General features: G+C 35.9%; 1 protein-coding gene across 4 annotated transcripts in view; it reads left to right on the top strand.

Annotated features, from left to right (window-relative positions):
• LOC128653323 (uncharacterized) overlaps positions 1–26,656 on the top strand; it is a 64,787-nt gene that overhangs the window by 23,842 nt on the left and 14,289 nt on the right. For 3 of the 4 annotated variants that reach the window (XM_053706538.1, XM_053706539.1, XM_053706540.1), the window contains 2 exons: positions 12,682–13,381; positions 24,026–24,145. In XM_053706538.1, coding sequence (XP_053562513.1) covers positions 12,688–13,381; positions 24,026–24,145 — 814 coding nt within the window. In that variant the 5' untranslated portion in view covers positions 12,682–12,687. The remainder of the gene's footprint in view (positions 1–12,681; positions 13,382–24,025; positions 24,146–26,656) is intronic. The other variant, XM_053706541.1, reaches the window with a different exon arrangement.

Below are 26,656 nucleotides of genomic sequence, written 5' to 3'. Positions count from 1 at the left end.
TTACAAGTATATAAACATTTCATTTGTATTGTTTTAATACTATCGGATGTTAAAAATGCAGTATTTGCAACAAAATACAAATTTATAACTATAAAGCACTATATATGTCATTAAGACTATATTCACTTTGTTTCACTTAAAATAGTGCATATGGAAAAAACAACCTTCATTTCCCCTTTTTTTCCCCAATTTTTAATTTTTAACGCTTTAAGAAATGAGAAACAGATAGAAACAGAAGATATGCATATATCCTATAGATATGTGGGGAGGGCAAGTTTTTTGGCAAATATGTGATCACATGCAAAGAAGAAATGCAGATGTTTAAGTAAACAAATCTAGGTCTCTTCTCATGTTTAGACCTAGGGGGTTACTTGTCTTTAGTGAGAAGATCCAATAAACTTCTCGTTTGTTTAGTTTGTCTTCCCTGTTGCCCCCTCTTCTCCAGTGGGGTACATGATCAATCCCTTGCAAGGTTAAACTTGACATATCAGAATCATGTAGATTTTTAAAGTGTCTGGAGATAGGAGTGTCAGATTTTTCATCTTTCCCAGACCGTAGGTGTTCTAAAAACCTATCTTTGATGGGACGCTTCGTTTTACCTACATATTGACAATTGCAAATTCTGCATGTCAAGAGATAGACCACGTGAGTGGTCTTGCAATTAATGAAAAAATTATGTAACATAAGATAAATTTTTTCATTAATTGCAAGACCACTCACGTGGTCTATCTCTTGACATGCAGAATTTGCAATTGTCAATATGTAGGTAAAACGAAGCGTCCCATCAAAGATAGGTTTTTAGAACACCTACGGTCTGGGAAAGATGAAAAATCTGACACTCCTATCTCCAGACACTTTAAAAATCTACATGATTCTGATATGTCAAGTTTAACCTTGCAAGGGATTGATCATGTACCCCACTGGAGAAGAGGGGGCAACAGGGAAGACAAACTAAACAAACGAGAAGTTTATTGGATCTTCTCACTAAAGACAAGTAACCCCCTAGGTCTAAACATGAGAAGAGACCTAGATTTGTTTACTTAAACATCTGCATTTCTTCTTTGCATGTGATCACATATTTGCCAAAAAACTTGCCCTCCCCACATATCTATAGGATATATGCATATCTTCTGTTTCTATCTGTTTCTCATTTCTTAAAGCGTTAAAAATTAAAAATTGGGGAAAAAAAGGGGAAATGAAGGTTGTTTTTTCCATATGCACTATTTTAAGTGAAACAAAGTGAATATAGTCTTAATGACATATATAGTGCTTTATAGTTATAAATTTGTATTTTGTTGCAAATACTGCATTTTTAACATCCGATAGTATTAAAACAATACAAATGAAATGTTTATATACTTGTAATTGTTTATAATTGTTAAAATGCAACAATTGCAACCTAAGCACTATATGTCTTAACTTCAACAATTTATATGGTTAAAGGACAGCTACAAGACTATTTTTGATTTATTGATCTCTCCATTTATTTAAAGTATTAAGAAATAAAAGTATACTATTTAAAGTCCAATGTTAACTTGTACCACTTTAACATCTACACTGTGTCTTTAAATCTGTGGTTTAAGTAAAGGTGTGTCAGATTAGTCCCATATGCAGTGAACAAGTGAGCATGCTCACGAAACATGTCTGCGTAACTATCTGACACACCTGTGTTGTGTTTTTACCTGTGAGCCTGTTGGGCCTGTGTGCCCTGTTATATGCTTTTAACGATGTGCCGAAATAAACTAACAGTTATTTTTACTTTGGAGTGATTGACTCTGTGGTGCGCCTCTCTACTGGATCTATTTGTATTTACTATTAAGTTGGCAGACTTAATTTGGGGCCGCATAACAGGACTTTCCATATTTGCACCCACTCTCCATTGAGCCGACAGGAGGATTTGTTTCTCCACCCCCTGCAGCAATTACGCTGGGAGTGAACCGAGCGCTACACACACAGAACTCCTTGTGTACTTTCCCAGTGTAATGATATCCTGTACATTTGCAACCCTATTTTTATGCTTGGTATGAAATGTATGAAATAATATACAAGATAGCTGCAATTTTTGGCAAAGTGACAAAAATGTGTGCATACTTTATTCCTGATTGTAGTCAAACTTAAAATTGTTGTAAAAGGTAATACCACATACAAACTCTCTTATAACACTTGCACACCACACACTCCTTAAACCACACACACTTTCATACAACACATACTCACACACACACACTTATACAACATACACCACACACACAATCTTATAAAACACACCATACACTATCATTCAACACACACCACACACTCCTTAAACCACACACACTTTCATACAACATGTAGTGTTTGTAAATCCAGGTGGTTTAGAAATATATCTGACACAGAGTCCATTTATACAGCAACTAACTACACACTTTATTTCCTGGTTCCTCACTTCAACAACACTGTCCCCGCCCCTGCTTCTTTGCAACAATTATATACATTTACAAGTCAGAGCACAAACTAGGAAGAGAGCATTATATATTATAATATCACAACAAACACCATATCTCTCCCTTACTTTAGATTAGAAACATAACAAATAAACTAAACATAAATATAACTATATATATACTATGCTTAATATCTAGAAATAAGACCAACTATATTTCACATAAAAGAGTTGCATGATGACATAATACATTACATGAAAACACATTATTTTTCATAGTTTTTAAGGTATTCAGGAGGTCTTCTATTTTCTCTGAGAGGGTATTTTCGATTAGTATCTAAGGACTGATCATATGCTATGTTTTCTTCCCCCTCACTGCTCTCTGAGTTATTCATATTATCATCATGTTCTTGAAATAATTTGGGTATATCAGAATCATCATCTTCTGCATCAGATACTTCAGTGTCCTGTTCTTTGTGTAGTTTCTTGAAGAAATAAGAGTTCCGAGTAATTGTATGTCCATTTCTTACTGCAGTGATCATTGATCCTTGAATTCTTGTAACTGTATATGGGATGACATCATATAAAGTATCCAACTTGTGTCGTCTATCTTGCCTACACAGGACTCTGTCTCCAACAGCAAAAGGAGCAGATTTGGTATGATAATATTTATCCGCATAAGCTTTCATCTTGGCTTTGGCATGACTGTCTTTTTGTATTAAGTCCTTGTTGAGTGTCTCTGTTAGCGAATCATTTATATCCGGAATTTTGATCCGAAGTTTGCGATTGAATAACAGCTCTGCAGGTGATCTGCCAGTAGTACAATGGGGAGTTGATCGATAGTCTCTCAGAAAAGAGTATAAATTTTGTTTCCATGGTCTACCTTGCGCTGTAGTTGCCCTTAGAAATTTCCCCATAGAACGCATGAATCTTTCAGCTTCTGCATTAGCTTGTGGCCACAAAGGAGTAATGCGCCTATGTTTAAATCCAAGATATGAAGCAAATTTATTAAACTGAGTACTGTTAAATGGGGGACCGTTATCTGTTTTAACAATTTTAGGAATTCCCAATAAAGAGAAAACTTTGTCTAAAACCGGAATAACAGTGACTGAAGATGTTGAGCTGATAACTTCTACTACCGGGTATCTTGAATATTCGTCTATAATCACCATCAAATAATCTCTAGTAGGTAATGGACCATAAAAATCTATACTCACATTACACCATGGTGCTTCAGGCAATGCAGACATTTTTAAAGGTTCTTTGTGAGCTCCTGGAGTTGTGGCTTGACACACAATACAATTTCTCACCAACTTTTCTGCTTGTTGATCTATTGATGGAAACCACACTTTTTCTCGTAATAAACTTTTCATTTTAACTATTCCTTGGTGACCTTCATGTGCTAAGGATAATACTTGCTGTTGTAAACATGTTGGAATGACTAGTCGATTACCTCGCAAGATAATACTGTTGTCATTATTCACTGAGAGTTCTTTGCTAAATCTTGCAAATGACTTCAACTCTTTTCCATGTATTTTGTCAGAATCAGCTGTGTACCATTTTCCATTCCGAACTAATACAGCGAGTTTTTGCAGTATAGGATCAGCTAATGTTGCTTGTTGTATTTCTTCTAAACTCAATGCTTTAGGTATAGCATGATTAGTAACAAAATTGATATATTCCTCTGCATCCATGGAACTTGGTGGACTTGTGAATGAATCTGTTGATATAGGATGTCGAGACATATAGTCTGCTGGGTTCTCTTTTCCAGATTTGTAAACCACAGTAAAATTATATGGTTGTAGTCTTAAACCCCATCTTTCTATTCTAGCGGGCGGTTTGGATTTTGGATTATTCCAGATCAACTGTAAAGGCTTGTGATCTGTGATCAGTGTGAATGGACAACCATATAAATATAAATGAAAGTATTCACAACTCCAAACTATTGCCAGAGCTTCACGTTCTGTTTGAGAATAACGTTTTTCCACATCATTTAAAAAACGGCTACCATAAGCAATTATATAATGCTTGCCTTTGTCTCTCTGCACCAGAATAGCACCTAAACCAACAGGGCTAGCATCTACTAAAAGAATAGTTTGCCGTTGAGGGTTAAAATAGGACATTGTCTTGTCACTGGTCAAACTCTGTTTCAGTTGTTGAAAAGCTTGTTGTTCAGTTTCAGTCCAACGCCATGGCACACTTTTCTTTGTTAACTCTCTTAAAGGTGTGGCAATAGTAGAGAAATTAGGGATAAATCGAGAACAGTAGTTTACCATCCCTAGGAAACTTCTGACTTCACTGGCGTCTATTGGAGGATTTGCATTCTGAATTGCTTCCACTTTCTTTGGGTCTGCTGATATGCCTTCAGCTGAAAAAACAAATCCATAAAATTCTAGTTTAGTTTTGTTAAATTCACACTTACTACAATTTAAGGTAAGTCCTTTCTCATGAAGTCGCTCAAAAACTGCTGTGAGATTTTTATCATGGTCCTCTTGAGTAGCTCCAAACACAATGATATCATCGCTGAAGTTTTTAACTCCTGGAATTCCAGATAATGTTTGCTGTATTGCATTTTGAAATACTTCAGCAGCAGAAGAAACACCAAAACTTAGGCGCTTGTATCTCCACAATCCTGTGTGTGTTGAGAATGTAGTTATATATCTACTTGTTGGATCCAATTCCAGTTGATGATAGCCTGATTTTAAATCAAGTTTGGAGAAAACTTTTGCCTGGTTGAGATCATGAATTATATCATCTAATGTTGGGGTAACGTGGCGCTCCCTGATAATGGCAGTGTTGGCTTGCCTCATGTCTATGCAAATTCTTACACTATTTGGGTCTTTGGGTTTTGGCATTGATACTATTGGGGAGACCCATGGAGTTGGCCCCTGCACTCTTTCAATGATTCCTTGTGTTTCAAGGTTCCTGAGTTCAGCATCAACCTTGTGCCTTAGATGAAATGGAATTCTTCTATGTGGTTGTATTACAGGTTTTATATGTGGATTAATATGCAGCTGTACTTGAAAATCTTTCAATTTACCAATGCCATTAAACAAATGGGAATACTGCTGTACTAACCGATCTGCTACAGATCCTGTGTCCTTTCTAGGTGAAATTGCATTCATAAGCTTTATAAGTCCCAAACTGGATGAAGTTTCAAAACTCAGAAGAGAAGAATTTTGACCCTTTATAACATAAAACATAGTTGCTGTTTTGTTGTGTTTAAATGCACATGTGGCTGTAAATTTACCAATGACATTAAGGGGTTTAGTTGATCCATATGCATATATATTTATTTTACTCTGTAATAACTGTGGTTGTGGTTTTAACATGTGAAATGTTTGTTCACCCACTAAATTGACAGCAGATCCTGAATCAATCAATGCAGTGATTTTAGTGTCATTAATGAGTACATCAACTTGTGGCTGAGTTAGGTTACACATGTTGTTTACTACAAATACATATTTGTCATCATTGTTTGAATATTGTCCTTTTTGATCAGGAGATCTGACTAGATTTACTTTCCACTGTTCTGATGTATGTGTCTCAGTATGTGATTGAGGTATTTGATACAGTTTTGTTCTACATTGCTTTGCAAAGTGATTCAATTTCCCACATGCCCTGCATTGCTTATTCCTTGCAGGACAAGTCCCATTATGTGGATAGAAACCCCCACAGTTCCTGCATAACACACATGAGATCTGTTTCTTTTTTGTGGGCTGTACTGTTGAAATGTCTTTTTGAACTCTATTTGTAATAAACTGATCTTCAGTAGATCTATTTTCTATGCTTGCAGCTTGCCTGTCAGCAATTTCTAATGTTCTGCCATAATCAAGCAAATCTTTTAAAGATAGTTCAGATTGTCTCAGTGCATATTTCCTAAGTTTTGAAGAAGTGCAGCTTTGTATTATCTGTGCTTTAATCTCATTTTCAACATTAGAAAACTCACAATTCTTTCCTAGTAAACGTAACCTGGTTTGAAATGCATCTAAAGGTTCATCACCCTGTTGTGTTGCCTGTCTGAATGTGTATATTTCATACTGAGTGTTCTTTTTAGGGAGAAAATATGTTGTCAGTTTATCTTTAACATCATTGTATGAGTCAGTGGTTGCAGACAAGGTATCATAAATGTCATACACTTTTTCTCCAGCTAAATGAAGCAGTAAAGCCTTTTTTCTGTTTGCATCAGTAACATCCAAAGCAATAAGATAATTTTCAAATCTCTGAATCCATTTTAGCCATCTTGGGCCTACTGAGCTTAGTTCTGCATCAGAATCAAACACAGGGAAGTTGTATTCATTACATGCAGCCATTCTTGTGTGTGTATTGCAGCAGGTTACTCACTGTTTGCTGAGACAAAGCAATAGGGTTCAAACATAATCCTCGTCGCCAAAATGTAGTGTTTGTAAATCCAGGTGGTTTAGAAATATATCTGACACAGAGTCCATTTATACAGCAACTAACTACACACTTTATTTCCTGGTTCCTCACTTCAACAACACTGTCCCCGCCCCTGCTTCTTTGCAACAATTATATACATTTACAAGTCAGAGCACAAACTAGGAAGAGAGCATTATATATTATAATATCACAACAAACACCATACAACACACACTCACACACACACACTTATACAACATACACCGCACACACAATCTTATACAACACACCATACACTATCATTCAACACACACCACACACTCTCCTACAACACACATAAGTCGACAACAACTGAGGCACATTAAATATAGACTCTCAGAAAATGGGTGGGTTTTGTTCAGGGCTGCACTGTGATTCTTAGTGTTTGCCGTTTATATTCCTTACTGTAGCCTTGGTGATGGTGTGTGTTCCTTAAAGGGACATTATACACTCATTTTTTCTTTGCATAAATGTTTTGTAGATGATCTATTTATATAGCCCATAAAGTTTTTTTTTTAAATAAATGTATAGTTTTGCTTATTTTTAAATAACATTGCTCTGATTTTCAGACTCCTAACCAAGCCCCAAAGTTTTATGTGAATACTGTCAGCTACCTTCTCCAGCTTGCTCCTGTTTGTGTAAAGGGTCTTTTCATATGCAAAAGAAGGGGGAGGGGGGGAGTGTTTTATTTGCCACTTGCAGTGGGCTTTCCAGCTACCTTTTCAACAGAGCCAAACTGACAGCTTCTAAGTAAGTTTTTAAACAGTTTTATACTGGATATTTATATCAGTATCTGTGCATCTTATTCTTTATAGTAGTGTCTATTACATGCAGTTATATGAAAATGAGTGTATACTGTCCCTTTAATGTGGGGTGTAGCTAACACTTGTTAAATGATAGCAGTGTTTGCAGTTTATATTCCTTACTGTAGCCTTGGTGAGTGGTAGGGACACTAAACCCACATTTTTTCTTTCATGGTTCAGATAGAGCATACAATTTTAAGCAACTTTCTAATTTACTCCTATTATCAATTTTTCTTAGTTCTCTTGCTATCTTTATTTAAAAAGCAGGAATGTAATGCAATTAGGAGCCGGCCCATTTTTTATTGAGAACCTGGGTTATGCTTGCTTATTCGTCGGTAAATGTAAGCCTCCAATAAGCAAGCGCTATTCATGGTGCTGAACCTAAAATGGGCTGGCTGCTGAGATTAACATTCCTGCTTTTAAAATAAAGATAGCAAGAGAACGAAGAAAAATTAATAATAGGAGTAAATTAGAAAGTTAATTAAAATGTCATGCTCTGTCTGAATCATAAAAGAAAAAAATTGGATTCAGTATCCTTTTAATGTGGGGTATAGCTAATAATGGTTAAATGATAGCAGTATGTGCGGTTTATATTCTTTACTGTAGCCTTGCTGTGTGATCCCTAATGTGGGGTATAGTTAGAACTGGATAAATGGCAGCAGTACATGCATCTTATATTATTTAATGGAGCCTTGAAGGGACATAAAACAAGTTGGGATAGAGACAAAATAATATAATATGTACTTTAATTACTTTACCTGCAAATGTATACTGCAGTGCCTCGCCATTAACCCTTTCTTTTTAGTCTCTGAACTGTAGAGCTCTAACTCCCCCCACACATTTCCTTTTATGGCTGTAGCTATAGCCACCTTTGTTTTGGTAAAATGCAGAGGTGAATAGGGATTATCTGCTGGAGCAAGCCTAGAAGCTGTGAACTCAGTTGAAATACAATGCCTGTGTCTAAGCACTGATAAGGGGGGTGGAGTTAGCTTCCCCAGACAGCACAGCTTTGTAACTAATTTTCCTTATTTTTGAAAATTATTTTAAAATACTTGCCAGCTATTTTTAAACCATTTTTTAATGCAAACTATTTTTACTTAAAGGGACACTGAACCTGATTTTTTTTCTTTCGTGATTCAGATAGAGCATGCAATTTTAAGCAACTTTCTAATTTACTCCCATTATCAAATTTTCTTCATTCTCTTGGTATCTTTATTTGAAAAGCAAGAATGTAAATTTAGATGCCGGCCCATTTTTGGTGAACAACCTGGGTTGTTCTTGCTGATTGGTGGATTAATTTAACCGACCAATAAACAAGTGCTCTCCAGGACCTGAACAAAAAAATAGCTTAGATGTCTTCTTTTTCAAATAAAGATAGCAAGAGAACAAAGAAAAATTGATAAAAGGAGTAAATTAGAAAGTTGCGTAAAATTGCATGCTCTATCTGAATTACAAAAGAAAAAAAATTGGGTTCAGTGTCCCTTTAATTAGCCCTTTTAGGATAAGCACCGATCTCGACCTGTTTTATGGCACTTTAATGTGGGGTATAGCTAATAATGATTAAATGATAGCAGTATGTGCAGGTTATATTCTTTACTGTAGCCTTGCTGTGTGACCCTTAATGTGGGGTATAGTTAGAACTGGCTAAATGGCAGCAGTATGTGCATTTTATATCATTTGAATGGAGCCTTGGGGGAAGATTTAACAAGCAGAGGATGCTGCAATCTACCCCCTGTAGATTCAAGTTCCCCTGAAACGTAAGTTAAGAAGCAGCGGTTTTAAGACCCCTGCTCCTTACCTCGTCCGCCACCTCTGAGGTGGCGGAAAGCAAGCATCCCCGATCAGATATGATCAGGACGATTGACACCCCAAATGGCCGCAAACCTGCAGGGGGCGAGATTGCACAAGCATTTCACTAGAAATGCTTGTGCAATGATACATGCGGACAGTGTATGTTGTCGGCATTTAGCGATGTCCACCCGCATCTTAATAAACCGTCCCCATGGTGTATGATCCTTAATGTGGGATATAGTAAGAACAGGTTAAATGGCAGCAGTATGTGCATTTTATATCATTTTAATGGAGCCTTGGTGTGTGATCCTTAATGTGGGGTATAGTAAGAACTGGTTAAATGGTAGCAGTGTGTGCAGTGTATATTCTTTAATGGAGCCGTGGTGTGTAGGGGTATAGCTAGTGCTGGTTAAATGGCAGCAGTATGTGCTAGTGCAGTTGATATTCTTTACTGTAGCTTTGCTTTGTGACCCCTAATGTAGGGTATAGTTAGAACTGGATAAATGTTAGCAGTGTGTGCAGTGTATACCCTTGGTCTTGGGCTAAGCCATGTCATTGTATGTTAAACAACAGTATATCAGCTGGGGCTCCTGCTTGGGGAAAGAATAATTGTTTTTTAACATTCCCCATTACTTTCACAGCAGCACTATTTGTCATGCATACATTGCTTTTCTGTGTGATTTTATCTGATGCTATTGGAGGCCATGCCAGATTTAGCATGTACATTTGTGCCCAGTTCTGCAATGGGAGTCTAAGTGTGCCCCAGTGAGCAGGGCTGCATGTCATGTCTTCTTCGGGCCCCTAAGACTGGTAATAGGAAACAGGACGTGGATTTATAGCTCTTCCTAGGATGGTAGATGACTTTTCCATTGGTAGCACAGTGATGAATATAGCAAGTGAAGAATATATTGTAAATCTAGTTTCTACATAGGCTGCACTGTGCTCTTGAATGGTGTGTGCATTGCTTGTGTGTATCATTGTATTATGTTTCAGTATGGTGTTTGTATAGGCTGAGCAGGATATTTGTATATATTGTGATCAAGAACTGTAACAAATAACAATCATAAAAGGGTGTTCTGCTGAGACAGAGATTACAATTCTGTTTAAAACCTCCTTACTTTATGATTTCTCAAGTGTTATGCTCACTTCTCCAATTTGAAAGCTAAACGAGTGCTACACTTCCTGAGCAGAAAAAAACACTGATCTAATATCTCACGACTCAGATGTGTAACTAGCGCTTCTGAATTGATCAGAGGAGGATCCGCTCTGGACTAGCAGTGCTCTGCAACTCTCTGTCACAGAAGTGATTGTTTTATTGCATGCTTCAGAGAGTACAGGCTGCTAGCTGAAAGTGAGACCAACTGTATTCACTGCTATAGATGAGCAAACACCAGCCACCAATTGAGGCACAGTAAGTATGGACAAGTGGGCACTCAGAATGTGGGTGGTTACCTTCAGGTCTGCTGTTTAAGCCTCATATTTGGACATTGCTAATTTTAGGGGTAGTGTACTCTAAATTTTTCAACCCTTTAATATTTTTCCCAGTGATCATTTTTACCTGCTGGAGTGTATTAAATTGTTCTCAAATATCTCCTATACTTAAAGGGATAGTAAACCCACATTTTTTCTTTTGTGATTCAGATAGAGTATGCAATTGTAAGCAACTTTCTAATTTACTCCTATTATAACGTTTTCTTCCTTCTCTTGGTATCTTTATTTGAAAAGCAGAAATGTATGTTTAAGATCTGGCCCATTTTTGGTTCAGAACATGGGTTGCACTTGCTGATTGGTTAGTTACGTTTAGCCACCAATAAGGAAGTGCAACCCAGGTTCTGAATAAAAAATGGGCCGGCTCTTAAAAATACATTTCTGCTTTTTAAATAAAGATACCAAGAGAAGGAAGAAAAAATGATAATAGGAGTAAATTAGAAAGTTGCTTAAAATAGCATGCTCTGTCGCCTTTACTACCCATTCCCCACCTTTGCACAACCAATATTGTTATATTAATATACTAATACTTTATAACATTTAAGCCTCTAAATGTCTGCCTGTTTTTAAGCCATTAAAGACAGCGTCTTATCACATGCTTTTCTTAGTTGCTTTCACAACAGGTGACTGCTAGTTCATGTGGGCCATATAGATAACATTGTGATCATGCCCGTTGCTTGTAGCAGACACTGCACTAATTGGCTAAAATGCAAGTCAATAGATAATAAATATAAAATGTCATGTGATCAGGGGGCTATCAGAAGATGCTTAGATACAAGTGAATCACAGAGGTAAAAAGTATATTAATATAACCGTGTTGGTTATGCAAAACTGGGGAATGGGTAATAAAGGGATTATCTATATTTTAAAACAATAAAACTTCTGGTGTAGACTGTCCCTTTAATACAGTTATTTAATTCATTAATTATTAATTTAATAAATAGTTTTGAGAATTTGGTATCCCTAATGAAAAAGAGATATTTAGACAGCATTTTATTCCCAGGAGTGATTTAATTTACATACCTTGGGTTTTAATCATTTGGAATTAAATTGAGATATAGTTCTCCATAGGTAACAAAAGCGAGTTACTTCTTTTTCATAAATACATATCAATAGGGTAGTTAAAAGAGAGACAAGAAGGACGTCTCCTAGTGTAGCCAAAATGGTAAGAGTGAATATAGGGACAAAGAGAAAAGAGGTACTCACAATTCCCAGAGGCAGAGATAATGCCTAAGTACACAAGCTGAGAACTCACAGTGCCCCAGTGCACTGCACTTGAATGTTGACTGCACCTTTCGATACCAGGTTTGGAACACAGAATCTAAAAACAAGCACAAGAAAAAGGGCGCCTCCTAGTGCAGATAAAACAAGCGATATCGACCCCAAATGAACCAAATGGGAAAAAGGGTACTCACACTTGCCAAAGCACATACGAGTGCTCAAGAAACATGCAGGGCTATTCTAGTGGCCCGGCCCACTATACAGCTGGCAGGGTGTTCTAAGCGGCTGGATTGCCACCAGATGATACAACGAGTCAACGAACCCACACCAAAATAACGACTCCAAAGAATGCTGATGTAGAATTATCCACAAAAGTGTATTGATAAAAAACAACAATGTTGACAAAATAAAAACAATAGCACATATAATGCAATACGTTTCTCGGCGTCCACTGCTTTTTCTGAATCATGAAAATGTATTTTGAATTTAGTGTCCCTTTAAGTGTTTCAATATTTTTTTTTCTCTTAATACCAACAGGGCACAATGGATCGGAGAAGAAGTGTGGTAACAGGGTTAAACAGAGTGAAGCTATCGTCTTTAGATAAGCGGGATGCACAAAGAGTGCTTGAAACGTACATGAAACGAAGTTTGAGCAGCGGTAGCCAGTACCAACAGAAACAGAAATTTGGGCAGAAAGTGAATGTTCAGAGGTCAGTTAGTGACTGCCACAAAACCCCTGAAGGCCAATATAACTATAAATCTAAAAAGCACAAAGGACCTCCGATACATAAGTCTAATGAAGATGTAAGGAAACAGCATGAAATTGGCAATGAAAAAACCATGCCAAGCATCTGTGAAAATGCAATAGACAGGAATACTTTTACAGACACTAACAAGGCGCTTAGTTTACCAGCAGTCAAGAAACAATCTTGGTTAAAGAATGTTTTGAGTCGTTTATTCAAGAGAAGAGACAACAAAAGTGAAGAAAAACAGACATTTTATGGCAATGCAACTTGTATAACTAAAGATCCAGTTGCATTCTCAAATGACGGGACTTGTCGCCAGTCTATTAGGAAAAACAGTAACCGAAGGACAAGCATTAAAAGAGTTTTTTCCTTAAAAAAGAATACTTCCGAAGGGTGGAATAGTGAGACTAAAGTTGTAGACTCTGGACCAAACAAGCCCAAAAAACCTACATCACTCCCACTGACAAACATTTGCAGGCCATCAAGAGGAAGTAAGTATTTTTATTGATACTAAATCCCTAATAATAATAATAATAAAAAATACTATGCACTTATATGATAATACGGTAATAGTATGTTATTTCTACATGAAAAACATCTATGCAGTAACCAACACTGTATAAATGTTTTTCATTATATGTACTTATTAGTGTTTATTTCTGTAGTAGATCTACCAAAACTTCCACCCATTAAAGGGACACTAAATTAAAATTAAACTTTTATGATTCAGACAGAGCATGCAGTTTTAAGAGATTGTGCAATTTACTTCCTTTATCAAATTGTGCACAGTATTTTTATATGCACCCTTTCTGAGACACCAGCTACTACGGAGCATGTGCAAGAGTTTGCAGTGTATCTGCATATGAGTCTGTAATGGGCTGATGGCTGTCACATGACACAGGGGAAGGCAAATTAAATTACATTTTGAAATTTATCATAAAAAATCTATTGCTCATTTAAAATGCAGATTGAGAGTTATTGCATTGCCATTTTATTATGCAGTTTTACTGTATTTAGTGTTCCTTTAATTAGTCACCGTAGAATGAGGAGCATGTGCCATTTGCGTCTCTTTCAGGCTAAGGGGCCTAGTTATCAAGCCGTCAACCTCAAATACGCTGGAATTACACAGCGTATTTGTGGCGAGGCTGATTCGCCTTAGTTATCAAAGGCTCGAGACCGGCAAAAGTAGAATTTTGTGACGTAAGCATCGATCCGCCGGACTCAGTCCGACACAGATCGATTCTTACGTCACTCCAGATGTTCCGCACACAAGTGCGGCACATTCTCACTACTTTTGCTAGCTATCAAAAAACTAGCAGGTACGCTCTGCACTTTTACGGCCCAGCGTACCTGGTTTTCAAAGCGCCAGCCTGGAGGCGGCGGATCCCATAGGAATCAATGGGAGTCTGACCATAGCGAAAGTACAAGTTCGCTGCTGACAGACATCCCATTGATTTCTATGGGAGCTGTCTACACCTAACACCCTAACATGTACCCCGAGTCTAAACACCACTAATCTGACCCCCCCTACACCGCCGCAACTAAATAAAGTTATTACCCCCTAAACCGCCGCTCCCGGAGCCCACCGCAAGCTACTCTATACATATTAACCCCTAAACCCGCCGCTCCCGGAGCCCACCGCAACTATAATAAATGTATTAACCCCTAAACCGCCGCTCCCTGAACCCGCCGCAACCTATATTAAATGTATTAACCCCTATCCTGCCCCCCCTACACCGTCGCCACCTATAATAAATTTATTAACCCCTATCCTGCCCCCCACTACGCCGCCGCCACTGTAATAAAATGATTAACCCCTAAACCTAAGTCTAACCCTAACCCTAACGCCCCCCTAACTTAAATATTAATTAAATAAATCTAAATAAATTAACTCTTATTAACTAAATGAATCCTATTTAAAACTAAATACTTACCTTTAAAATAAACCCTAATATAGCTACAATATAAATAATAATTATATTCTAGCTATCTTAGGATTTATATTTATTTTACAGGTAACTTTCAATTTATTTTAACCATGTACAATAACTATTAAATAGTTATTAACTATTTAATAGCTTACCTAGCTAAAATAAAGAGAAATGTACCTGTGAAATAAATCCTAACCTAAGTTACAATTACACCTAACACTACACTATACTTTAATAAATTATTCCTATTTAAAAATAAATACTTACCTGTAAAATAAACCCTAAGATAGCTACAATATAATTAATAATTATATTATAGCTATCTTAGGATTTATATTTATTTTACAGGTAACTTTGTATTTATTTTAGCTAGTTAGAATAGTTATTAAATAGTTATTAACTATTTAATAACTACCTAGCTAAAAGAAATACAAAATTACCTGTAAAATAAATCCTAACCTAAGTTACAATTAAACCTAATACTACACTATCATTAAATTAACTAAATAAACTACCTACAAATAACTACAATTAAATACAATTACATAAACTAACTAAAGTACAAAAAATAAAAAAATCTAAGTTACAAAAAATAAAAAATTAAGTTACAAACATGTTAAAAATATTACAACAATTTTAAGCTACTTACACCTAATCTAAGCCCCCTAATAAAATAACAAACCCCCCCAAAATAAAAAAAATCCCTACCCTATTCTAAATTAAATACATTTCAAAGCTCTTTTACCTTACCAGCCCTTAAAAGGGCCATTTGTGGGGGCATGCCCCAAAAAGTTCAGCTCTTTTGCCTGTAAAAGAAAAATACAACCCCCCCCAACATTAAAACCCACCACCCACATACCCCTAATCTAACCCAAACCCCCCTTACAAAAACCTTACACTAATCCCCTGAAGATCATCCTACCTTGAGTCGTCTTCACTCAGCCGAGCCACCGATGGAACTGAAGAGGACATCCGGAGCGGAAGAAGTTAATCCTCCAAGCGGCGCTGAAGAAATCTTCCATCCGATGAAGTCATCATCCAGGCGGCGCTGAAGAAGTCTTCGATCCAGCCAATGTCATCTTCAAAGAGGCGCTGAAGAGGTCTTCTATCCGGGCGAAATCATCTTCTAAGCCGGGTCTTGAATCTTCCTTCCGCCGACGCGGAACCACCTTCTTCACCGACGGACTACGACGAATGACGGCTCCTTTAAGGGACGTCATCCAAGATGGCGTCCCCTCAATTCCGATTGGCTGATAGGATTCTATCAGCCAATCGGAATTAAGGTAGGAAAAATCTGATTGGCTGATGGAATCAGCCAATCAGATTCAAGTTCAATCCGATTGGCTGATCCAATCAGCCAATCAGATTGAGCTCGCATTCTATTGGCTGATCGGAACAGCCAATAGAATGCGAGCTCAATCTGATTGGCTGATTCCATCAGCCAATCAGATTTTTCCTACCTTAATTCCGATTGGCTGATAGAATCCTATCAGCCAATCGGAATTGAGGGGACGCCATCTTGGATGACTATTTAATAGTTATTGTACATGGTTAAAATAAATTGAAAGTTACCTGTAAAATAAATATAAATCCTAAGATAGCTAGAATATAATTATTATTTATATTGTAGCTATATTAGGGTTTATTTTAAAGGTAAGTATTTAGTTTTAAATAGGATTCATTTAGTTAATAAGAGTTAATTTATTTAGATTTATTTAATTAATATTTAAGTTAGGGGGGCGTTAGGGTTAGGCTTAGGTTTAGGGGTTAATCATTTTATTACAGTGGCGGCGGCGTAGTGGGGGGCAGGATAGGGGTTAATAAATTTATTATAGGTGGCGACGGTGTAGGGGGGGCAGGATAGGGGTTAATAGGTTTAATATAGGTTGCGGCGGGTTCATGGAGCGGCGGTTTAGGGGTTAAACTATTTATTTAGTTGCAGAGAGGTGCGGGATCAGCAGGATAGGGGTTAATAATTTTATAATAGAGGGCGACGGTATAGGGGGGGCAGGATAGGGGTTACTAGGTATAATGTAGGTGGCAGCGGTGTCCGGGAGCGGCGGTTTAGGGGTTAATACATTTATAAGACTTGCGGCAGGGTCTAGGAGCGGCGGTTTAGGGGTTAGTAACTTTATTTAGTTGCGGGGGCCTCCGGGGGCGCCGGTATAGGGGGTAGAACAGTGTAGTTTAGTGTGAGTGCTTAGTGACAGGATAGCAATAAAGCTGGGAAAAAGCCGAAGGGCAGCGAGATCGGATGAGTGATAACTGTCACAGTCCGCTGCTCATCGCCCCGCGGCTTTTTGACAGCTTTATTTGATAACTTAGGCGAACGTATTCAAGGTCCGCGGCGGCGAAGGTAGGCGAGCTTAGGCGGACGTATTGGGCCGGCGAAGCCAGAAAAGTAGACGGCTTGATAACTACCCCCCTATAAGAAGAGCCGTAAGAGGTGTCTCATGTCTTTCATGAGGTTTTTAAATTGAAAACAACTTTATAAAATCTTTAGGATATGTGCCGCAAACGTTTTGCACTGTATTAAAGGGACATTTTACTGAAATGTTCTCTCCATTAATATGCTCCCAACAATTTATTTTGCCTGCTAAGTGTATTTAATTGTTTAAAAAGAGAATATTTTGTCATTTGAAATAGCTGCTTTTGAAATGGTCACATAAACTTAAAACTTCAATACTAAAGTAAAAAAGTATTAAAACATATTAGGCTATAAATACCAAAAAATTATTTCATGATTGAGACAGAACATGCAGATTTAAACAACTTTCTAATTTACTTATATTATCCAAATGGCTTTTTCTCTTGGTATCCTTTGTTAAAAAGCATACCTAGGTAGATGCAGAAGCAGCAAAGCACTACTGGGAGCTAGCTGCTGATTGCTGACAGCACATATACTGTATGCCTCTGCTCATTGGTTTGCCTAATATGTTTAGCTAGCTTTCAGTAGAGCATTGCTGCTTCTTCAACAAAGTATACAAAGAAAATTAGTCAAATTTTATATTAGACGTAAACTTTAAGGTTGTTTAAAATGGTATGCTCTATCTGAATTATTAAAGAACGAGTTTGGGTTTTATGTCCCTTTAATGTTTTTAAAACACATTAACACCCTTTTTATTGCAATAATTTCCGAATAGCCAAACTCTACCCAGCATTTGTCTTATTTGGAGGAGCCAATCTGGGGTTTAGTAAGGCTACCAATTGTCATAAAGTTTGTATAAATTGCATTAGTTTGCCGATGTTAAAGTGAATGTAAACTTTGACGAATGTGTGCCAGGTTTTTAAAAATCCTATTAAAAACATTGGCACTTTCATTCATCAAAGTTTACATTTCAGCGGTTTTGTTGAAATAATTATCTTTTCTTCTTGAAAGCCGGATCAGCGATTCCCCCGCCTGCCGCTCGTCTCTTCATAGGTCAGAAATGAAGAATCTGGCTTCCTCCAATCACGGCATGGCATCAGGCAATGTTTGCTCTGGGGGGGGGGGGGGGAAGCTGTGATTGGAGGAAGCCGGATTCTTTATTTCTGATGTAAGAAGAAAAGAGCGGCAGGCGAGGGAATCGCTGGTCCGGCTTTCAAGAAGAAAAGTTTTGCAAACAGAAGAATATTTCAAAAATGCATTTTATTAAAGGACCATTAAATACAGTAGAATTGTGCAATCAACAACTGCATAATAACAAGAAAATGCAGTAGCAGATACTCTGGATTGTAAAATGGACGGATTTTTTTTCTGACAAATTTAAAAATTTTGTTCCAATTGACAGCCACCTGTATCATGTGACAGCCATCAGCCAATCACAGACTCATATACATATACACTGTGAACTCTTGCACAGGTTGAGTAATAGCTGGTGCCTCAGAAAGTGTGCATGCAAAACGACTGCACAATTGGAAAGTCTATTAAAACTGAATGCTCTATCTGAACCATGAAAGTTTAATTTTGACTTTATTGTCCCTTTAAACATGATCTGTGCTACTGAATTTTAGATTTATATGTATGTTCCTTTTATACAAAAAAAAATATCTTAGAAGTAAACAAAACATTTTACTGACCTTAAAATTTTTATTTTATATGATAAACTTAAGTATTTTTATGTAAAGCTTTCTTCTGAGAAGATCCTTTTATTGCCCTCATATGTTTACCACCTGTCACATACTCATTGATTATGTAATCTTACATATTAATTGTCTCTCTAATGAATTATTAATGCTAGCATATGTGTCATCTCATTGTCTAGATCTTAGTTATTGGTTTGATTTAGTTATTACCACTTCTGCTCACACGCTAACATCGCTTAACTTCTGCTCTTTGTGCGAGTCGTGTAGCGCTCGTATTACAAGTTGAAGGTAAATGTTTATCGCTCGAGCACTAACCCAACTCACGCAAAGAGCAGAACTTAGAATATATAGTTAATGTACTCTCCCGTTAACTTCAATGGATAGAAAAAAGTGGGGGAAAAAACACCCATACTCGCACACTAACCCGAATTATCATAAGCCCCTAATAAACCCTAAACCGCTACATAGCCCACCACAAAGTCCCCACTACACTATTTACCTCTAAACCGCCACAACCTCTTCGCAAAGTAACCCACCACGCTATTAACCCCTAAACTGCCACAACCCCACATTGCAAACTACACTTTACTATTAACCCCTAGAACTACCATTCCCACATCACAAACTACCCTTGTACACTATTAACTCCTAAACCGCCACCCCAACATCACAAACAACCATTCTACACCATTAACCCCTAAACTGCCCCCCACATCGCAAATGTCTATATATGTATACATATGTATTTATTTGTGTGTATATCTATTTACAGACATATATACACATATAAACACATAAATACATATGTACACATATCTAGTCATATATAGAAGTGCATTGGAGCCCTTTGCTGTTAAGTAGATGAAAACATGTAAAATCATATTTATGCAATATTCATATTTAATAAAGTGTTATACTGTGTATTTACTGTAAATATTTCACATTCCAATGTTCTGCACATAGCAGTATATGTTTTAAGTATTTATAAATAGATATTCCTATAAATATCTGCATATATCTATATATATCTATATATCTATCTATATATATATATATATATATATATATATATATATATATATATATATATATATATATATATATATATATATATATATATATAATATATTTATTTATAAAATATTTTACCAGGAAGGATACATTGAGATTTCTCTCGTTTTCAAGTATGTCCTGGGTCCACAAAACATTGCAATATATATATATATATATATATATATACAACACAGCTCCAGCTCTGCCCTCCTTGCGACAACTGCCTGGGTGCAATGATGCAGATAGATACTAAATAAAGATTGCACTCTCAGGTCTTTCATAAACATAAGTACAAGTACTTTAATGTGGAACGTTTTCGGGGATCTAGTCCCCTTCGTCAGCAAACAACAGTGATAAAATACAAAACTTTTATAGTGTTTTCAAACTAACAAACCTCTTACCCAAATGGCGCCAATCTTACGTGAATGGAACGCATCTTGCGTTCCACTGAACATCCAATACCGGAAGTGTGAGTACATCACTTCCGGCCATGTGAATAGTGTGAATAATTGCTTATTAAAGACAACATTGTTTTTACATTCTTAATGCACAATAATAGAACAATGTAAGCGTGTATAATATACATACAAAATAGGGCCATCTTAACTCCATAGTGTGAAGAGATAATAAACGGTAACGGAGCAACCCTATGTATCAATGGTTGCTATGGAGACGGCTAGTATCACTGCCAAACCTCCGGCCGTGTAAATAGTGTGAATAATTGCTTATTAAAGACAACGTTTTTTTTACAATCTTAGTGCCCAATAATAAAACAGTGTAAGCGTGTGTAATATACATACAAAATAAGGCCATCTTAACTCCATAGTGTGAAGAGATAATAAACGGTAACTGAGCAACCCTATGTATGAATGGTTGCTATGGATACGGCTAGTATCACTGCCATACTTGACGTGAAGTAACCTACTACAGTGGTTATACCTGTATGTGAAATATATACAAGTAAAAATGTTTATACTGACTCAGTATAAAAAAGCAAATAGTGACACAGGGTAGGGATTCTAGACTGCATGTCACCTCCTGTTTAGTATACAAGTTACGTGATTTGTGTTAGACTTACTCACAAATCCTATTTTCCTGTATGTGTCTCCTTATTGCACATAATAAAAAAATAAAAAATACATAAAAACTATATTGAATCAGAATGTTACACTATAACTTCCCTGTATAATATAATACAGGTTATATCCCTACAATGTAATGACCTAACTGGTAAATTTTAGGCTAACAGTCACAATGTACTAATTAGATTTAGACAGAGTATAGCTATAAAGCATAGTGAATTTCTACTAGACCTAGTGATACAATAATTAGATTTAGACAGAGTATAGCTATAAAGCATAGTGAATTTCTACTAGACCTAGTGATACAATAATTAGATTTAGACAGAGTATAGCTATAAAGCATAGTGAATTTCTACTAGACCTAGTGATACAATAATTAGATTTAGACAGAGTATAGCTATAAAGCATAGTGAATTTCTACTAGACCTAGTGATACAATAATTAGATTTAGACAGAGTATAGCTATAAAGCATAGTGAATTTCTACTAGACCTAGTGATACAATAATTAGATTTAGACAGAGTATAGCTATAAAGCATAGTGAATTTCTACTAGACCTAGTGATACAATAATTAGATTTAGACAGAGTATAGCTATAAAGCATAGTGAATTTCTACTAGACCTAGTGATACAATACCCAACGGAAACTGATCATCATGACATATCACTAGCATTGTTGGTCAATACTAATCTTCTCACAAGGATCTATTCACATTATTAGTAAATTAGGAAAGGAAATTACACTTTATTAAACATATATATATAAACAGACGAACAATATCAGATTGGATCAATAGGAAAATGGGTATGTGTCAACCATTCCTATATAGTAAGATATGTAGTGATCCAACTAATGGGTTAAAAACAAGGCTAAAAAATGGGCTATGTGGCCAGATTGTGATCCCATGAGACTGTGAGAAGACAGTGGAGAACCAGAATAATATAGTATATGGTATAGGGCACAAGATTGTCATACAATGCACACAGGCCTATGCGCTCAAAGGCGTCCTCCTACCTGCGTACTGCTGGGATTAAACCCAGTCAGCCGATTTCTAACTTGTTGCCCTGTGTCTAGAAACACCATACACACATAGTTAAATCAATTTTGTGCCGTATTAATCTCATAAATGTGACTTTCTTATTCTTAAAGGTTATGTCAGTATCATTAAACAATACTCTGTAAGTATATTATGCATATCTTGGTACCTTCAGGCAATAATACAGCATATAATCACATGTCAATACAGCTGTATATTGAAGACCCACTAGTACAGTATAGTCCACCCATATAGACTAATTGGTATCCTAAATAGCACACTCCGAAAGCGCGTATTAGGTGAGTGTCCACCCCGATGTAGTGCCGTTCTGATGGCGTGCCTGTGATTGACCATGCGTTCTCTTAAAGTTCCATACGTTTATCCCACATAGAAGCTGGAACACGGGCAAAACAACAAATACACTACATGAGTGGTGGTGCATGTTATGGAATGTCTGATGACAAAATTACGGTTGGTGTGTGGATGGTGGAAATATTTGGTGTTAATCAAACCATTGCATGTGGTACAACCAAGGCAGCAGTATGAACCTTTTATTTTGCTCCGTGTGCCAGTGGTATAGCTCCGTTTAGGATCCGTCTTAACCAGCAAATCTTTCAGGTTGGTACCTCTAGGATTTGTGAGTAAGTCTACCACAAATCACGTAACTTGTATACTAAACAGGAGGTGACATGCAGTCTAGAATCCCTACCCTGTGTCACTATTTGCTTTTTTATACTGAGTCAGTATAAACATTTTTACTTGTATATATTTCACATACAGGTATAACCACTGTAGTAGTTTACTTCACGTCAAGTATGGCAGTGATACTTGCCGTATCCATAGCAACCATTCATACATAGGGTTGCTCAGTTACCGTTTATTATCTCTTCACACTATGGAGTTAAGATGGCCCTATTTTGTATGTGTGTTATACACGCTTACATTGTTCTATTATTGTGCATTAAGAATGTAAAAACAATGTTTTCTTTAATAAGCAATTATTCACACTATTCACATGGCCGGAAGTTTGGCAGTGATACTAGCCGTCTCCATAGCAACCATTCATACATAGGGTTGCTCAGTTACCATTTATTATCTCTTCACACTATGGAGTTAAGATGGCCCTATTTTGTATGTGTGTTATACACGCTTACATTGTTCTATTATTGTGCATTAAGAATGTAAAAACAATGTTGTCTTTAATAAGCAATTATTCACACTATTCACATGGCCGGAAGTGATGTACTCACATTTCCGGTATTGGATGTTCAGTGGAACGCAAGATGTGTTCCATTCAGGTAAGATTGGCGCCATTTGGGTAAGAGGTTTGTTAGTTTGAAAACACTATAAAAGTTTTGTATTTTATCACTGTTGTATGCTGACGAAGGGGACTAGATCCCCAAAAACGTTCCACATTAAAGTACTCATGTTTATGAAAGACCTGAGAGTGCAATCTTTATTTAGTATATATATATATATTGTACCAAAATACCATCAGATATCTATAGAAATAAGTATTTATGATTAAATAGAACATATTCTGCTACGTGAAGAACATTGGAATGGGAAATATTTATATTTTCATGTTATGTTAGAGCACATGACAATATGCAATTGGGTTTGCGCGCAAGTTGGGTGTTTTGCACTTTTTTTGCTCCATTGACTTCTATGGGGGAATAGGTCATTGCGCGCAATTCTTAGTTTGGCTTTTTGCATGTGTCGAGTTAGCGATAACGTTTTACTTTCAATTTGTAATATGAGGGCAACCTGACATGCGCAAAAAGTTTACTTCTAGCACAATTAGCGCTCTAGTGAAAACGCTAAACAGCGCTCCACTCATAATCTAGCCCATACTTTGCAAATGCCACATTTATCAAAGATAACAAAATAATATGTAAACCATTTTATACTGGTGTTTTAAACTAATTTGGCTATCTCAAAATATCTAAAAACATTTCATTTGTTTAGGTAAAAAGGAAAAAGATTTATTTTATAGTAAAGTATCTGAAGAAATTGAGCAAATTGTAAAAGTTTGTGAATCAAAGAATCAAAGTTTAGTTGGAGATCCTATTGAGGATGAGGACCCTGGTGAGTATACTGGATATCCTAAATCACTTGCTATACATAAGGAATTCTACATAAATAAAACAATAGTATATTTACAGAACAGTTATACAATGTGTCTTCTATTGTTATATCTAGGGACTATTTTAGATGAAATATTTTTTATTACTCACATTACACCAACAATAAAATTAGAAACAATACATGCATTTAGTTACAGAGATACATCATACAGGAAAGTCCCGACATCAAAATATATATAGAGTTATTGGATTGTGAGATGTTCCTTTGTATAAGAGTTCTGTTATTTTTGAGTCTCTTGAGAGTCCAAGTATAAGATTCCTTAGGCATCTTTACTAGAATTACCATATCATGGTCCTCATAGTTTTCTGCTAATGGGACATCTTACTTGAGATTTGTTAATGTTTAAAAAAGATAGAAAATCCCTTTATTAACCATTCCCCTGTTCTGCATAGCCAACACTGTTATATTAAAGGGACAGTAAAGTCAAAATTAAATTTTATTGACTGGACAGAGCATGACATTTTAATCAGCTTTCCATTTGACTTCTGTAATCAGTTTTGCTTAGCTATCTTTTTATATCCTTTGTTAAAGGGACACTGAACCCATTTTTTTCTTTGGTGATTCATATAGAGCATGCAATTTTAAGCAACTTTCTAATTAACTCCTATTATCAAATTTTCTTTATTCTCTTGGTATGTTTATTTGAAAAGCAAGAATGTAAGTTTAGATGCTGGCCCATTTTTGGTGAACAACCTAGGTTGTCTTTGCTGATTGGGCAGCACCAATAAACTAGTGCTGTCCATGGTCTGAACCATAAAATTGCTGGCTCCTTAGATTAGATGACTTGTTTTTCAAATAAAGATAGCAAGAGAACAAAGAAAAATGATAATAGAAGAAAATTATAAACTTGCTTAAAATTGCATGCTCTATCTGAATCATGAATGAAAAAAATTAGGTTCAGTATCCCTTTAAGGAGTAATCGTAGGTGAGCTCTGCAGCTTGCACATGTCTATAGACATCTGGCAGCAGTGTTTGTAACTGTTTATTGTAGTGTTATATATTGTTGCAAATACTGCTGTCATAAACTGCTAAAGACTCTCCTAAGCTCCTATCAGCCTACAAAGCCTACTCTTCAACAAAGGATACCAATAAAACAAAGAAAATGTGATAATAAAATGGAAATGGAAAGTTGTTTAAAATTGCATGCTTCATCTGAATCATGAAAGTTTAATTTTGACTTTACTGTCCCTTTAATATACTTTTTACTTCTATGATTACCTGTATATAAACCCCTGCAGACTGCGCCTTATCTCAGTGCTTTTAACAAACTTGGATTTTAGCCAATTAGTGCTGGAACAAGCATAACTACACGGGATTGTGCTCAATGTTATCTATATGACACACATGAACTAGCACTGTCCTGTAGGAAAAAGATAATAAAAATTATATCAATATAACTATGCTGGTTATACAAACCTGGGAAATGGATAGTAAAGGAGTTATCATCTATCTTTTTAAACAATACAAAAAAAATCAAGTAGACTGTCCCTTTACATAACGATTTTCACATTATTGATAAATGGGATTAATAGGAGAATAAAGTACAAAAAAGAAAATACTCTCTGTATTATATACAAGCAATAGTACGATAATTATAATAAACTGCTCTCTGTATTATATACAAGCAATAGTACGATAATTATAATAAACTGCTCTATGTATTATATACAAGCAATAATATGATAATAAACTGCTCTCTGTATTATATACAAGCAATAGTACGATAATTATAATAAACTGCTCTCTGTATTATATACAAGCAATAGTACGATAATTATAATAAACTGCTCTATGTATTATATACAAGCAATAGTACGATAATAAACTGCTCTCTGTATTATATACAAGCAATAGTACGATAATTATAATAAACTGCTCTATGTATTATATACAAGCAATAGTATGATAATAAACTGCTCTCTGTATTATATACAAGCAATAGTACGATAATAAACTGCTCTCTGTATTATATACAAGCAATAGTACGATAATAAACTGCTCTCTGTATTATATACAAGCAATAGAACGATAATAAACTGCTCTCTGTATTATATACAAGCAATAGTACGATAATAAACTGCTCTCTGTATTATATACAAGCAATAGTACGATAATTATAATAAACTGCTCTCTGTATTATATACAAGCAATAGTACAATAATAAACTGATCTCTGTATTATATACAAGCAATAGTACGATAATTATAATAAACTGCTCTCTGTATTATATACAAGCAATAGTACGATAATTATAATAAACTGCTCTACGTATTATATACAAGCAATAGTACGATAATTATAATAAACTGCTCTCTGTATTATATACAAGCAATAGTACGATAATTATAATAAACTGCTCTCTGTATTATATACAAGCAATAGTACGATAATTGAATTAAAACTGATATTAGCTATATCCAAAGCAATAATAAACTGATCTCTGTATTATAT

The sequence above is a fragment of the Bombina bombina genome, chromosome 3, assembly GCF_027579735.1.
Source record: "Bombina bombina isolate aBomBom1 chromosome 3, aBomBom1.pri, whole genome shotgun sequence".
NCBI classification, from domain to species: domain Eukaryota; kingdom Metazoa; phylum Chordata; class Amphibia; order Anura; family Bombinatoridae; genus Bombina; species Bombina bombina.
Note: the sequence above shows the minus strand (reverse complement) of the source record. Positions and strands in the feature narration are given on the sequence as shown.